Source organism: Acipenser ruthenus, chromosome 5 (assembly GCF_902713425.1).
Source record: "Acipenser ruthenus chromosome 5, fAciRut3.2 maternal haplotype, whole genome shotgun sequence".
In the NCBI taxonomy this organism is placed as follows: Eukaryota; Metazoa; Chordata; class Actinopteri; order Acipenseriformes; family Acipenseridae; genus Acipenser; species Acipenser ruthenus.
The window spans coordinates 84,570,336-84,585,427 of NC_081193.1; the positions used below are offsets into that span (position 1 = coordinate 84,570,336).

The following is a 15,092-nucleotide window of genomic DNA, read 5'->3' on the forward strand; positions in this document are numbered from 1 at the left end:
CACACATCCACTCTGCAGTTTTCCAGAGTTAATTAACATAATTGGTAGCCTTTTGCTCAAAGGCATCTCGCATTTCATACCAATACTCAATAATCCTACTGAAAAGGAAAGTTGTTGAACATTAGATTTGAAGCTACAAAATACTGGAAAATACTTTTACCATTCTTTAATGTATTGCAATTACCAGCAGCTTGCCAAAAGACAACGGATGCCATGGCTCACAGTTGTCAGCGGGCACTGGGCTCTTACACAAGAAGACAAATATTTTTAAATAACTGGAAGAAACAAACAAGAGTGTGGCTTTTGAAAATATGTCACCAAGTAAGATCATCAGACATAACCCATCTGTGAATGATTTACAGAGCACTGTGTGCAATTGTTCAATTGTAACACTGAGACAGAAGTGGCAGTTTAGATTACATGGAAATTTATCTATATTATATTTACAGAATGTTTGGTCACCTTCTATTACAGTACAAAGCAAATCAACTAACTTGGCTGTTGCCTCCTGGGTTCACTCGCTTGTTAACATTCATGGCTTGGGTTTGGCGGGTAAAAAAGGAGAGGAAATGGAAGTGGTCTATCCATTTACAGTTCCTCTGAGCGGCAAGCGGGTTGCAGCAGTGAAAGACATTTGAAAAGGGAATTTCCATTTGGGTAGAAAAACTGGTAAAACTGATAAAGATTTGTAAAGAACAAAGCCAAAAAAGGATTATGCCTGAAATGAAGCCAGTTCTCAATGGCAGCGACTAAAGTCAGAATGGGACAAGATGTGCACTGACAAGAAACAGTATGAACGTATTGTTTTAAGAAGGGATGGCATGGGTGACTCGAGAGACTCCAATACTATATATATATATATATATATATATATATATATATATATATATATATATATATATATCAGTGGTTGGAAATTCCTGCCTCTGAGTGGTTAAAACCTCATCATTGAAGCAAATATAGATTGAACTATTGCCCGAATGTCCTTACACCACCGGGCAATAGTCTCCATCTATATTTGCTTTTCAAAGGAACACCTTTCATCTTCACTCCTCACAACAAAAGAAAATGGTGAAATGTGAAAAAACTGCTCAATAGCGATTCTCTGACTTAACAGAAAATGAATTACAAAACATACTACAAAAGTATGTTGCTCCAGACACTAAAATGGTGATTAAAACATCACTGTCACTGTTTTCTGACTTTCTGAAATTCAAACAAATTCAACTCCACGAAAACAAATATGACGGGCGGGATATAAACTGGATTATGCAGCAGTCAGCCAACCAGACGGAGATGGAGAAAAACTTTGATAACTATGCGGTATGAACTTCAAAAACATTTTCTGTTATTTATTTGTTATTCATTTATTTACTTATGCTGTATCAGCTATGTTTAAACAAAATATATAAAGTCGTAATTACTATCCACCCTTGCCTCACTTATTTTCTTTACTGATTCATACATAAAATATGTACTGCAGACTCAGCCATAGTGGCAAATGAAATGCCCCTCGGGAAGACTATTGTTACCTCCAGGGTGCAATGCCCTCAGTCTTCGAGTCAATAATTTTCCACTATAGCCCTCCTCTCCAGTCCATATTTCCTATATATATATATATGGAGAAGATCCTTCCTTGTTTTATCAGTTAGTATCACTGCCCAATAAACAGTAAAACAGAAGTGTTACAATGATGAATACAGTGTATCTTTGTATTGCCTACAATCCCTTTGTTCTCTTTAAATATGCCTTGCTTTCATCATAAACATGAGAGACATACAAACCAAGGGTTTAACAAAGAAAAATATATATATATATATTTTGCTTGGATGTTCCTAGCATTTTACTCATGGTCTGCCCACTATCAAATAAACCTGCCAAGCAACAAAGTTTCGACCCCTACAAATTTGTATGTCATAAAGTTCTTTAGTTGCTCAAATATGGCAATGTTATTGTAAAATGCTATTATTAAATACCAAAAAATACTGTACCAAATATCCATGTTAATTCTGAAAATATTTCAATGGATATTAGTTCTCCAGCATAGAAGGTCTGCAACCAATTTAAACAAACAAACATATTTTAATCCTAATGTTTTACATGCATTTGTTTGTATTGCTTAAATTTGATATTCAAATGCATTCACATTTTTTTGGGAATAAACAGGGAGTAAAATTAAAATTGCAATTAAAGACACTATTGTATAAATTATAATAAATAAAATCTGAAAACAAAATCAAATGCAATTTATTTTGAGCAATTACAGAAAAAAACATTTCTTAGACATTTGCGGTTTTGCGCATCATTGTCCCTGCTAGTCCAATTGAAGGGATTTAGTGTTCACTTCATACAGAGAAATCAGACCTGCATTGTTTTTTTGTTAGAAGTGGTTGAGTACATTATATTCCAATGAACTATAATCTGTCAATTATGAGCATTACAGTGCAATCTGCAACAATAAAACCTCAGTATCTACTATGGCAGCAGATAACTGGTAGTGCGGAAAAATAAATCGAGGAAAATAGATCTGCTTGTTTTTGTATTTATATGTGAGGCATAATTAATGATGTATATGTAGGTGAATGACCATTCTCCACAGTTAAGACCATTAATCATGTTATACACATTTCTTTAGTGCCCTGGCTGGCCAGGCAATTCCCTATAAAAACATTGTTTTAATGGTATTACCACAAGTCAACATTTCATACTACAACTGCATACATATTTGAGTTATTATATTTCTGTATGTGCCAGGTCAATGCATTTCATTTGGGTGAAAGACATGTAAAACACTTGAGTTTGATGGATGGGCTTACAATTTTTGCACGCATTGAAGTAACTCTGGAAACAGTGGTGTAAAAAAAAAAACATCAGTCCAGTGATAAGAAGGTAATGTGCTTCACACGCATTTGAGTAACGTCAGACTTTATCTAGTACAATGCAAGATCAAAGAAAACTAGGCACATAAAAGCCAATAATTATCAAAGTAAAATATTTCAATTGCCCTAAACTATTTCATTTAACAAAAAATACAGCACTGCATGTAATCACGAAAACATTTCTAAAATGTATTTAACCTTTGGTTATCTAAGGCTTGTTTTTTTTTTTTTTTGGCGGAGGCTTCAAATGGCAGTCTCCTGGAACTCTTATCTGATTTATTTTACTTTAAGTACAGTATGAAAACTTTTTATCTGTCCTCCTGTAGTGACTTTCATTTGTAAGGAATGGATTTTCTCAATCAATAGATAATTGTTTCCTTGCACAATTAGGAAAAATCCAAATATTTTTTTAAATGTGCAAAATAAAATAAAAAATGGGGCTGGATCCATGATGTTTAATGTTTAATAATGGGCAGCAGTGTGGAGTAGTGGTTAGGGCTCTGGACTCTTGACCGGAGGGTCGTGGGTTCAATCCCAGGTGGGGGACACTGCTGCTGTACCCTTGAGCAAGGTACTTTACCTAGATTGCTCCAGTAAAAACCCAACTGTATAAATGAGTAATTGTATGTAAAAATAATGTGTAAAAAAAAAATAATGCAATTGTATGCAAAAATAATGTGATATCTTGTACCAATTGTAAGTCGCCCTGGATAAGGGTGTCTGCTAAGAAATATTAAAAAAAAAAAAAAAAAAAAAATTCTACATGTAAAGCAACACTGGTCTTTGTAAATGTAGACTCTTAAAAGACAATGTGTCACCCCAATCACACCCACAAGCCTTGATTTAAAACATGTTAGTGCAATGCATTTATTAGAAAGCACTGTATATAGACATTACAATATTTAATCTAAATAAATGAGAGGTTAAATTAGAAGGATCGAACTCTGGTTTTAAATTACGACCTTACCAATGAGATTACCCAGGGTACTATATCTGGAGCTGTCAAGAAATAAAATCCTTGACAATAAATTTTAACAATACAATTTCCTTTGCCAGTAGAAAGAAATACCAGCACCAAGTATTAAATGTAATGTGCATGGCTTTTACACACCTCTTCCAAAATAAAACTTAGCTTTTTAACAGCGGCAATAAAGCCATCAATAGGCCACGTTACTGAGTGTTTGACTTTTCTCGAGACATCTGTTTCTCATGAAATAAACGTGGACGTGGTGCCTTTTTATGTTTACATGTAAATCCTCTCATTTCCCTTTGGAATGCCTACTTTTCCCCGAACGCTATGCAAATGAAGGAGAGGGGGAGGGGGGGTCAGATTTAAATTAGCCATGCTGACGGCCCACTTAAGACTCTCGTGCTGTTAACCGTGAAAGTCCCCAAAATACTGTTTACATGAGCAGAGAACAGTGTCAGGAGAGAGAATCTATGTGTCGTCATGTGTGACGTAAATGGTTATTAAAGATCTGATTTGCACAATATCTGTGTGTGTGGGGGGAGGAGGGGGGAGATATTTATTAATAATAAACTGGGCCAAATCCGAGTGGTGGTTGAACAGGCGTTTGGGCTATTGCAAGGAAAGGGGTGGATACTACTGAAGCGTACTTAAGTGAACCACAAGCTTGTTCCCCAAATTATTACAGCCTGCTGTATCCTGCACAATCTGTGCCCGGACCGTAAGGAGGTGTTCTGGCAAGCAGAGGAACAGCTACCTCAGCCTCCAGCAAGAATTGTACAACAGCGATATGAAGAGGGTCCTGCTATTAGAGATGCACGGCTATCTTTATTTTTGTAATCTGACGGTGTACTTTTATTTTGTATCACATTTTTGTTTCATTCGCTTATTTTGTATCTCTTTATACCAAATATAGCATCCTCATTTGTGCTGTACGTACATGACTGCTTCTGCTTAATCAATAATTGGAATATTGAGTAGTATAGTTGATTCCCAAGAAATAAGTCACGAAAATTCCACACCACATTTTATTTTGAGAGTGGGTTAAACAATGTTTGTGTTGTGCATTGTATCAAACTGCCTCTTCATATCCTCTCCCCTTATGGATATTAACACCCAACGGACGTAAGTGGAGGAAGGACACAGGTTTTGCTCAGATATAAGTAACTAGTAGAAATTGCATTGGAGTATAGTTATACACATTTAAACATAGTACTTAGTAGTACTTTACAATAAAGACATTTTGACAGTTGTTTGGAAAGCTATTTGCAAGTGTATTCGGAAGTACTGTACAGTAGCTGTAACCACCTCAATTCACAAGCCCACAATGCAGTTTATCAAACATTTTTAGTAATAGTTTTAAACAGAAACTTGGTAAATACAATGTGCTCTGCCCCTGTGTGTATTTTGTGTTATATGTTGCTGTGGCGGAGTGTCCCGCCCCTATATATATATATATATATATATATATATATATATATATATATATATATATATATATATATATATATATATACTGTATATATGTGCACTGTTTTGTTACTATTTGTATTGTTTGCGGTGCGGATAAAAGCGCTGCGCATTTGTTATTGTTTTAGATTTTAGAAACCTTGTGAGGATGCGTGACTGATCAGCCTCTGATTTATTTAACTAGCTGACAGTCACGCATCCTTACTAAACTCGTGCAGACGGTGACCATCTCCCGAGTTAATTCATTAATTAATTGTTGCTAATCAGGAGATGGTCACTGTATATAAACCTGCAGCTTTCTACCCTCGGGGGGAGTGTACAGAGGAGAGTACGGGAGAGCGGAGAGAGCGTAGAGAAAGAAACAATTGCTATATAGAAAGTATACTTGTTTCGTTATTGTTTTTTTGTTTGGCCAACGCGCCTGTTTGTTTGTTTAAATCTTTTGGTTTATTTATTTAATAAAACGTTGACTCACCGTGTTTGTTTGTCTGTTAGTCCACTGTTTGTTTAAGTGTTATTATTATTATTATTATTATTTATTTATTAGCAGACGCTAAGAAATAAATAATAATAATAATAATAATAATAATAATAATAATAATAATAAATAAATGTTAGTCCGTTTTGTTTGTCTGTTTATTTTGGCCTCAAATGTTGTGTGCTGTTTTTATTTAAACCTTTTATTTTGTTCATTTATTAAACTGTGCAACAGCGCAATTCACATTTCACCTGGCAGTACTGTGTGTTTCTTCCGGGTCTGATGTCACCACTACAGCCTGCTTGTCACAATGATACAAACACATTTATATCTGTGTATGATTAACATTATGCAAAGTTCTAAGGAAGATGGAGAAAAAAGTGGGGTTATCTGCAACATCAATCTGATAAGTGAAATACTGCAAACAAAACATTAATTTCCCTGCTGTGATCTTTGGACCACGGTAGCTTACGTATTCCCATGTGAATTTTATAGCAGCTTTAGGAAAGGACATGAACGAGCTAATTAACATTTTCATGAGAAACTCGTGTAAGTGGGCATTGATTTCATGAGCATTTCCTGGAATCTCATAAGAAATTGAGACTTTCACTTATTTGGGACATTTTCACAAGCTTTCACGCACACTGTCCATTCATGTGAAACAAACCAACATGTAAACTGGCCTAATCTTACAACTATTGTAGCAAAGAGAAAAGATTAAATTGCCTACCTCACAGTCCTTAAGTCCCATAACTTGATACCATCTGTTACGGCTGTAGTAAGGAAGAGGTTATAGGCATCTGATCCCTGAGTGCTAAACACTGAGCCCTGAAAGAAAAAAGCACCCAGGAACACCATAATTACCTACTGTAGTGAATAATAGGTGGTATAAAAGGTGTGGTCACTCCAGCTAGGAACGGCCAGTGGAGGGAGACATACAGAACAACTTGGTTTAGATGTCTTATCTTAACTATAGTACTGTAATCATCTTCTTGTTTAGCTTTACTTGTATCAGTTTCAGTCACCATATCCTGGTGACTTTTTTAAAACTCAGAAATTTAAAGCATCTTTGTGGCCTCCATAGAGCCAGAGTGTGACCACTACCCTGTCCTCCTACAACACTCTGCTTCTATTGGATGCAAGAAAAACATCTGTATGAAATACTGCATCATATTTCTTACATCCACTAGGGGCAATATTGTTGCATTTTTTATTTCATATACCAGTTATGTGCAAAATAAAAACTGCAATATATGATTTAAATGTTGCCTTCCAATTCAAGGATGTTAATTCTTAACTGTTACAGAATGCTGAGAATGTGACACAGACTACGTAAACTAGAATGTGCAAAGCTCATCAAAAAAAAAGCCACATTTCAGTCGATTTCTGACAAAAGCAAGTGAGAAATGTGTTAACCTTTTAAGTCTTCTAAAGTGGATCACGCATCACTTTTGCTGAACTATCTTTTTTTAAATTATTTTTTTCACTGTGACGTATTAAAAAGTGCATCATCTGTTTTTGATAATATTATGAGAGGGAAAAGATCCTTGGAGGAATCAGAAGATTAAAAACAGGTTTGAGGTGACCCTGAAGTACTAGAATTTTCCATCATTACACCGTGCGAGGATACAGACAAACCACAGAGTGGAAACAGAGTTTTCATGCTTTTCCAGCATACTTCAAGCACTTACTGATATGGCAGACAGTTTTGCTGCGAATACAAACAAAGCCTTTTTCCTTGTATGGATACTTTCAGGCAGAATGTATTGCTTTTGCCTATTTCTATTCCTGTGATGTGGGGGAAAGTTCCATTTTGCGTTTTCCAGTCAGATTACACTGATGAGCTTTTTTTCTTTTCTTTTGGAAAGCTTTTGCCTCACTGTTCCTACCAAGAGGAGATGATTTGGAAAAATCGGCAATTTAACAACCCAACTACCAGCCCGCTATATAGTCTAGGGTCTTGTGTCCCTTGCACAGGTTAAAAAAAATAAGGAATTGCCAGTATTTAATGAACATTTAACATACAACTAGGTAAAGCACTAGGGAAAGAATTCAATTTGTACATTTCTGGTGTAATCCTAGAGGCGATTACATTGTATTAATGACTGGTTGCCTGACTGGGAGTACATCCTTTATACACCTAATCAAATTCCTATGGTCTGTATCTTAACACCACTTGCTAGTTAGTTGCCTTTAATCAAACCCTGATCATCTCAAAATCAAACTCTCAGACATATACAGTACGCACATTAGAGAACTAAAGAATGGAGTTTTAACAACAGTCACTTGTATTGGACAAGAACTGTTGAGTGAGGGCAACTGTTTCTAACCAATTTATTTTGTGCCAGTCGGTTGTGGGTTTTGTTTGTTTGTTTGTTTAGCAGTACAGTAAATTAAATACGTATTGAAATTGTCTTTTAACTTATTTTCTATATTGAAAGCATTATATCTTTCTAAATGATTAGTTGATTAACACGATGCATATGTGTTTTTAATGATCTGGATTCACATCATTCAGTTAGAATTTAAACATTATCCACTACTGGGGTTGTGGATTTCAACTTTTTACCATCTCTTATGTTTTATATTACTATTACCTACTGGTCTATACAGTCAGTTTCATGATCTTCAATGCTATCAGGGTGAGAATGTCAGCACCACTGTCTGTTTGGATTTGCACAGAAATAGATATATTTGTGCTTGGTTCTTAGTCATGTTTGGATGAAATCATTCATTTTAAGGTCTAAATGCTTTTGAATTTGTTGTTGCAGAGTGCTCTGCCAAAAAATAATGGATTTACCACTTTTAATTTTTTAAAGAATTTAAGACAGATGTGGCCAAAGCAAAACATGTTTGATGTGCAATCCATAACAAGTGATATGCTGTATGTTAGCCTCTTGGGTCTTCTAACAGTATATGCAGTCTTATATCAATGTATCATCTGGTCAAATCCTTCAAACATTATGACAGCAGTAGCAACATCAAAAATATTGACTAATGTGAAGCTACCATGGCATAACCTTTGGTCATCAGACAGTTTTTAATGATTACTTTTTTTTGGTCAGTATAAAAAAAAAAAAAAAAAAAAGCATTCCTACTTAGATCATATGAAACATGAGAGTACATGATTTCTATGTGAAATCTTTAAGAATCTTAGTCTGGTATACCATTTAGGCTGTTATGTAATTACTAAACAGATGCCAAGTCTGATAGGTTGAGCCAAGTTTGAGCTACAGCCATAGGGCAAACAGCAGGCAGCTTAACCTTTTATATTTATTCATAGCTTTAATTATTTACTTGCTTCAGCAAAACTACTACCATGTCTTTTTTTCATGGAATCCACCTGAATCAACCACTTTTTAAGTAATCCCAGGATAATTTCAGTGCTGTAAAATGCTCTAAGAAAATCCTCCTGTGGCATATCCCAGAAGGTTCTACATTTGGTTAATCAAATCAACCTGTAGACACATGTTTTCGCAAATGCCTACAACACAGTTTCCCATAAGCTTGACCTATTTGATAAATGTTCAAATTAAGCAGTTCTTAATGAAGTGAAGGTCACCTGCACCCAGGCCCAGCCTTTGGGGGGCCCAGCCTTGAGTCCACTTTTTTTTTTCTGAGCCCACTTTAATGATAAAACGTAAAACATATACAGGCGCTGTCTAATCTAATGGGATTGGAAAAAGAAACCATAGCAAGTTGGTATTGGCGGACTGTCAATCAAAACACAAATCCGCAAATCAAAGCCACCAGAGTGCCTATCTGGAGGCGGGACGCAGAGCAAGCGCTCTGGAAATAGGTGAGTGTTGTTAAGATAGTGTGATTGATCTGCTGGCAGATGTAATCAACGGAAGAACAGTCAACTTAAAATAATGTTTGAATATGTTTTGTTGGAAAATAATACATTTTTGACCGATTCAAATTTTGTTGCTGATGTATTTATTTTCAAAAGGTTTTCTTAGGTTGTGATAGAGCTGCGCTGCACATTTTCTTTCTTTTTGTAGGGGGAGAGGAGGGTGGTCTACTTCACAGTCTTGCACCAGGGCCCAGTAAATCCTAACGCCGACACTGAGCCCAGCAGTGTTTCTTTTCTTTCTTAGCTACATCAATTCATTCAGCTGAGGATGTTGCACAAGAATCAAGAAAGCAGGGATGTCAATGTGCCATGAGGGATTCTGAAAAGCAGCTAAGCATAGCAGTTAAACATTTTACCACACCACTCTGCAAAGTTCTCATAATTGACCTGCCCATTAAAATGTATAGTGTGCAATTGCTTAGGGGACATGAACAGCAGTTTGCTTCATAAAGTTGAATGAAATCTGCTGAATAATGTTACATTAACATACTGGATTATATACCTCTGCAGTTTTTCATATACTTAATGAAAAACTGACAAATTGAAAAATGTGACTTTTCTAAATCCAACATGAAATACCGTACTACTATTATGGCTTCCAGTAGACTTTTGCGATACAATTTTGTAGTTTCTTTGATCACATGATGTTAAATAAAATATCTAAATTATGTTCATATATATATATATGAATCTTAAAATTATATGTGATGCAAAATGTTTAGCCATAGCTGTAGATCAAGTCCACAGTTCATGTTAATTTAATTTCTATTTTAAGAGATCGCTCTTATATAACAAAACATCACATCACAATTTTGGGGGATATTCCTGTATAGTCCCAAATAATTAAACAAATATAGATCATAGATCTGTATTTAAATGTGGTATTTGTTATTATTTTTGATGTTCAGCCCATAGGCAGCTGGCTTTAATTTGTAATTAACATTGCCAACTGCCAAACTGATAAAACAATTAACAAAACAATTACTCAAAATTAACTTGGAGCCAGGTTTGTTAGCTGACTCCACCCGCTACCGTGCTACTGTATATCTATATATATATATATATATATATATATATCAGTACCGTGCTACTGTATATCTATATATATATATATATATATATATATATATATATATATATATATATATATATATATTTTAAATATAACACAATCTGCTCAACACCAAGCAGTCAAAGTATCATCATTTGCTTGCACGAGATTACCGATACTTGTCGATATATTTTGATCAGTGTATAATGATGCCGTTTCAAATGTAACAAGCTGCTTCCTGGGCATTGATACGCACATTGTGTAATTGTGTCGGTCACCCAGGCCAACCCTGCTTTATCAAAAGCAGTGTGAAATCGTGTAGCCGACTCGCATGACACCGGGTCCTGACCCCGGTAGGTTCCGACCTGTGTAGAGCATGCCAGTGTGAAAGGGCCTTGAGATTTTAAGTTTTTTTCAACAATCAACAAAAAAAAAAAACACCTACCTTGTTTTGGACGATCTGGTGAACCGCTCTGGAATGAGCATCTGGGATCGCTGCTACACTGCAACCAACATTGAAATCAAAGACTTCCACCATACGATTGCTCCCAGAAGCCAATACAATATCTATAAAGATGGGGTTAAGGTCAAACATGGCAAAAAGGATGTCACACAAGTGTGCCATAACATTTTTATATACAGGAGTATTTACTTTACTATACAGTAATGTGTTGCATCTGGCTACTAATATTTGTTTTCCAAGCAAACACAGGAAAACAGTAGCTGTTAAATAATGTTTTGATTCATCTTAATTATAAACAAACAACACTTTTTACTGCATAACCAGTGGAAAGCAGTCATATGCTCCTGCAAATATAAGATTTTACAAAATGTTGAAAACTAGACCTTACACTAAAATATTTCTTCAGAGATGAAAGGGATTAGATTTCATGCCACACACACACACACACAACATACATACATTGTATATACAAAGACGACCAGTAAAACTCCACTTTGGATTGCCACCCAAACTCTTATCTTGTAAACAAGATTAGTGACAAACTGCAGTGAACACTCTGAAATTATTATAACAATAACCAGATCTGTGAGCTGCTCCAGCTGTTATTTGGCCTATTGTGGATGTAAAGGTTATATCATGCTGTATTACTGTATCTTAAGCAGACATTACTTTTTTATTCTAACCATTGTATTAAAGGTTCTACTTTCATGTTCCAGCAAAGTAAAAATTAATATCTTATGTAATGTTTTCACTGTTAAAAACTAGCAAGAAAAAAACGTATTTGCAGGTAGAAGCAGTTATACAGTGTGTTCCACAAGTATGTGACTACAGCTATTTTCATCAAATTCAGGCAATTTCCTGTAAACGCTATTAGCTTTAGTGCAAATGTGCAGTGATGGAAAGTGGAAGCCACAAAGCTCTCTCAACAATTCTCATGCAATGGAACCCAGGAAAGTCCCACTGTATGTAATTTGAGTTGTTTCTTGTCAGCACTATAATGTTAAAGTGTTGTATTTATATTTTGGAGCCCTATTTTTCATGAAAAATCTAAAGAAATGTCTACATGGATGAATACCCAGCAAATGAAATTGCAAATGATTCAGGCCAGCCATCCTACATGGAAACAACTGTGTCAAGAAAAATGATCACTTAGGTTTGTTCTGCAAAAATAATAATTTCCTAACGGGATCATAGCAGACACAAGTATTGGGTTAATCCCTGGAATGTATTTAAAATGCACTTAGAGCCTTTGGTCAGATGAGGAATGTAGTTTAAGCATATGTGTGTCTCAAAATAGACTGGAAGAGCATTTCTGGCATCAAGGGGACCATGCATTCTTTACACAGCAGATTTTTTTTTTTTATTTCTGAAGTAATCCTTAGTGTTTATATAAGGCATTTACAATTGGCAATAACATTGGCAATATTCACATCCAAGCAAAAAATTACATTTTCTTTCCCCTGCGTTCTGATTTCTGCAAATGTTACTGCCATACAGCGGCTTGAGGCCATCAAAACAAACAAAAAAAAAATGACGTTATGTCAAGATCATTTCTCTCAGGATCTCCATATTACCATTCTGTTAACTCATGATCACGAGATCATTTATTCCAGGATCTGAGATAATTAAATTTATCTTGTGATCTCAACAAAATGACTCGTACTGTTAAAATCCTGAGAGAAAAATATATATATATAAACCACTACCATATATTTTTTTTTTGATGGCCTCAACGAGCCTCAATGCTGTGCAGACTGGTACCGCATTTAATTACAATAAGTAAACCTCCATTTGTAATTGTGCCAAAAATGTAAAAAAAAAAAACCCAAAGATTTGATGGCCACTAAGTACAACCACTGAGACTCACTCACACTTTATAGTTTACTGTGGCCAGCTGATAGAATTTAACTAGGATGTGCAGTAGGAGGGTTTACAATGCAAGCACAAACAATGACAACACCAATTAAATGATTCAAAGTTGTATATAAATTACTGTAGGGGTTACCAGTGTAATTTGAAGGTATATTAAGGGCTTATTGGGGCTTCTGGGGGGTGTCTGCTGTGTATACAGTATAGCAAAAAAACAGTGACATTGGGGTTTACATGGGGGTTATACAAATTGTAAAAGAAAACATGTAAAATGTTGTTTTTTTTTAAACATTTTTTTTTTATCTTTCCTCATTTAATTCCACAAGACTAAACTACTGAGGACATAATTCAACTTCTGCCTAGCCTCATCTGGCATCTGACCAGTAAGGGTTGCTATGGGACAGAAAGGCAATCCAACCAACCGATTTCCCCTCCCTGTGGCATTTAAACCACTACCAAGCTCCTGACTGCATGACATTTCTAGGTGAACCACTGGAGAACTCTCAAAAATAATTCCAACATTTGTATGGGTCAATCTGAATGCAACTGTATACTTTAGATGTTGCAGAAGGAATCATTTTTGACACAATGCCAAAATATTTAATAACAATTTGTTTATAAACACTCTTATGTACAGCATTTTTGCAAAGCATTATATGGAGTTTCAGGATCATGTACAGACGTGCTCAAATTTGTTGGTACCCTTATTGCTCATTGAAATAATGCTTCATTCCTCCTGAAAAGTGATGAAATTGAAAGCTATTTTATCATGTATACTTGCATGCCTTTGGTATGTCATAGAATAAAGCAAAGAAGCTGTGAAAAGAGATGAATTATTGCTTATTCTACAAAGATATTCTAAAATGGCCTGGACACATTTGTTGGTACCCCTTAGAAAAGATAATAAATAATTGGATTATAGTGATATTTCAAACTAATTCGTTTCTTTAATTAGTATCACACATGTCTCCAATCTTGTAATCAGTCATTCAGCCTATTTAAATGGAGAAAAGTAGTCACTGTGCTGTTTGATATCATTGTGTGCACCACACTGAACATGGACCAGAGAAAGCAAAGGAGAGAGTTGTCTGAGGAGATCAGAAAGAAAGGTAAAGGTAAAGGCTACAAGACCATCTCCAAGCAGCTTGATGTTCCTGTGACAACAGTTGCAAATATTATTAAGAAGTTTAAGGTCCATGGAACTGTAGCCAACCTCCCTGGGCGCGGCCGCAAGAGGAAAATCGACCCCAGGATAGTGCGAATGGTAGAAAAAGAACCAAGGATAACTGCCAAGGAGATACAAGCTGAACTCCAAGGTGAAGGTACGTCAGTTTCTGATCGCACCATCCGTCGCTTTTTGAGCGAAAGTGGAGGACTCCACTTTTGAAAGAAAAACATAAAAAAGCCAGACTGGAATTTGCTAAAATGCATATTGACAAGCCACAATCCTTCTGGGAGAATGTCCTTTGGACAGATGAGTCAAAACTGGAGCTTTTTGGCAAGTCACATCAGCTCTATGTTCACAGACGAAAAAATGAAGCTTCCAAAGAAAAGAACACCATACCTACAGTGAAACATGGAGGAGGCTCGGTTATGTTTTGGGGCTGCTTTGCTGTGCCTGGCACAGGGTGCCTTGAATCTGTGCAGGGCACAATGAAATCTCAAGACTATCAAGGCATTCTGGAGCGAAACGTACTGCCCAGTGTCAGAAAGCTCTGTCTCAGTCGCAGGTCATGGGTCCTCCAACAGTATAATGACCCAAAACACACAGCTAAAAGCACCCAAGAATGGATAAGAACAAAACATTGGACTATTCTGAAGTGGCCTTCTATGAGTCCTGATCTGAATCCTATCAAACATCTATGGAAAGAGCTGAAACTTGCAGTCTGGAGAAGGCACCCATCAAACTTGAGACAGCTGGAGCAGTTTGCTCAGGAAGAGTTGGCCAAACTACCTGTTAACAGGTGCAGAAGTCTCATTGAGAGCTACAGAAAACGTTAATTGCAGTGATTGCCTCTAAAGGTTGTGCAACAAAATATTAGGTTAGCGGTCCCATCAT

General features: G+C 35.9%; 1 protein-coding gene across 1 annotated transcript in view; it reads right to left on the reverse strand.

Moving 5' to 3' along the window:
• The window catches only part of wdr27 (WD repeat domain 27), a 120,997-nt gene that overhangs the window by 69,878 nt on the left and 36,027 nt on the right, over positions 1-15,092 (reverse strand). The window contains exons 21-22 of the mRNA XM_034004074.3: positions 11,147-11,268; positions 6,525-6,622 (exon numbers count right to left, since the gene is read on the reverse strand). Of these exons, the coding sequence (XP_033859965.2) occupies positions 6,525-6,622; positions 11,147-11,268 (220 nt within the window). The remainder of the gene's footprint in view (positions 1-6,524; positions 6,623-11,146; positions 11,269-15,092) is intronic.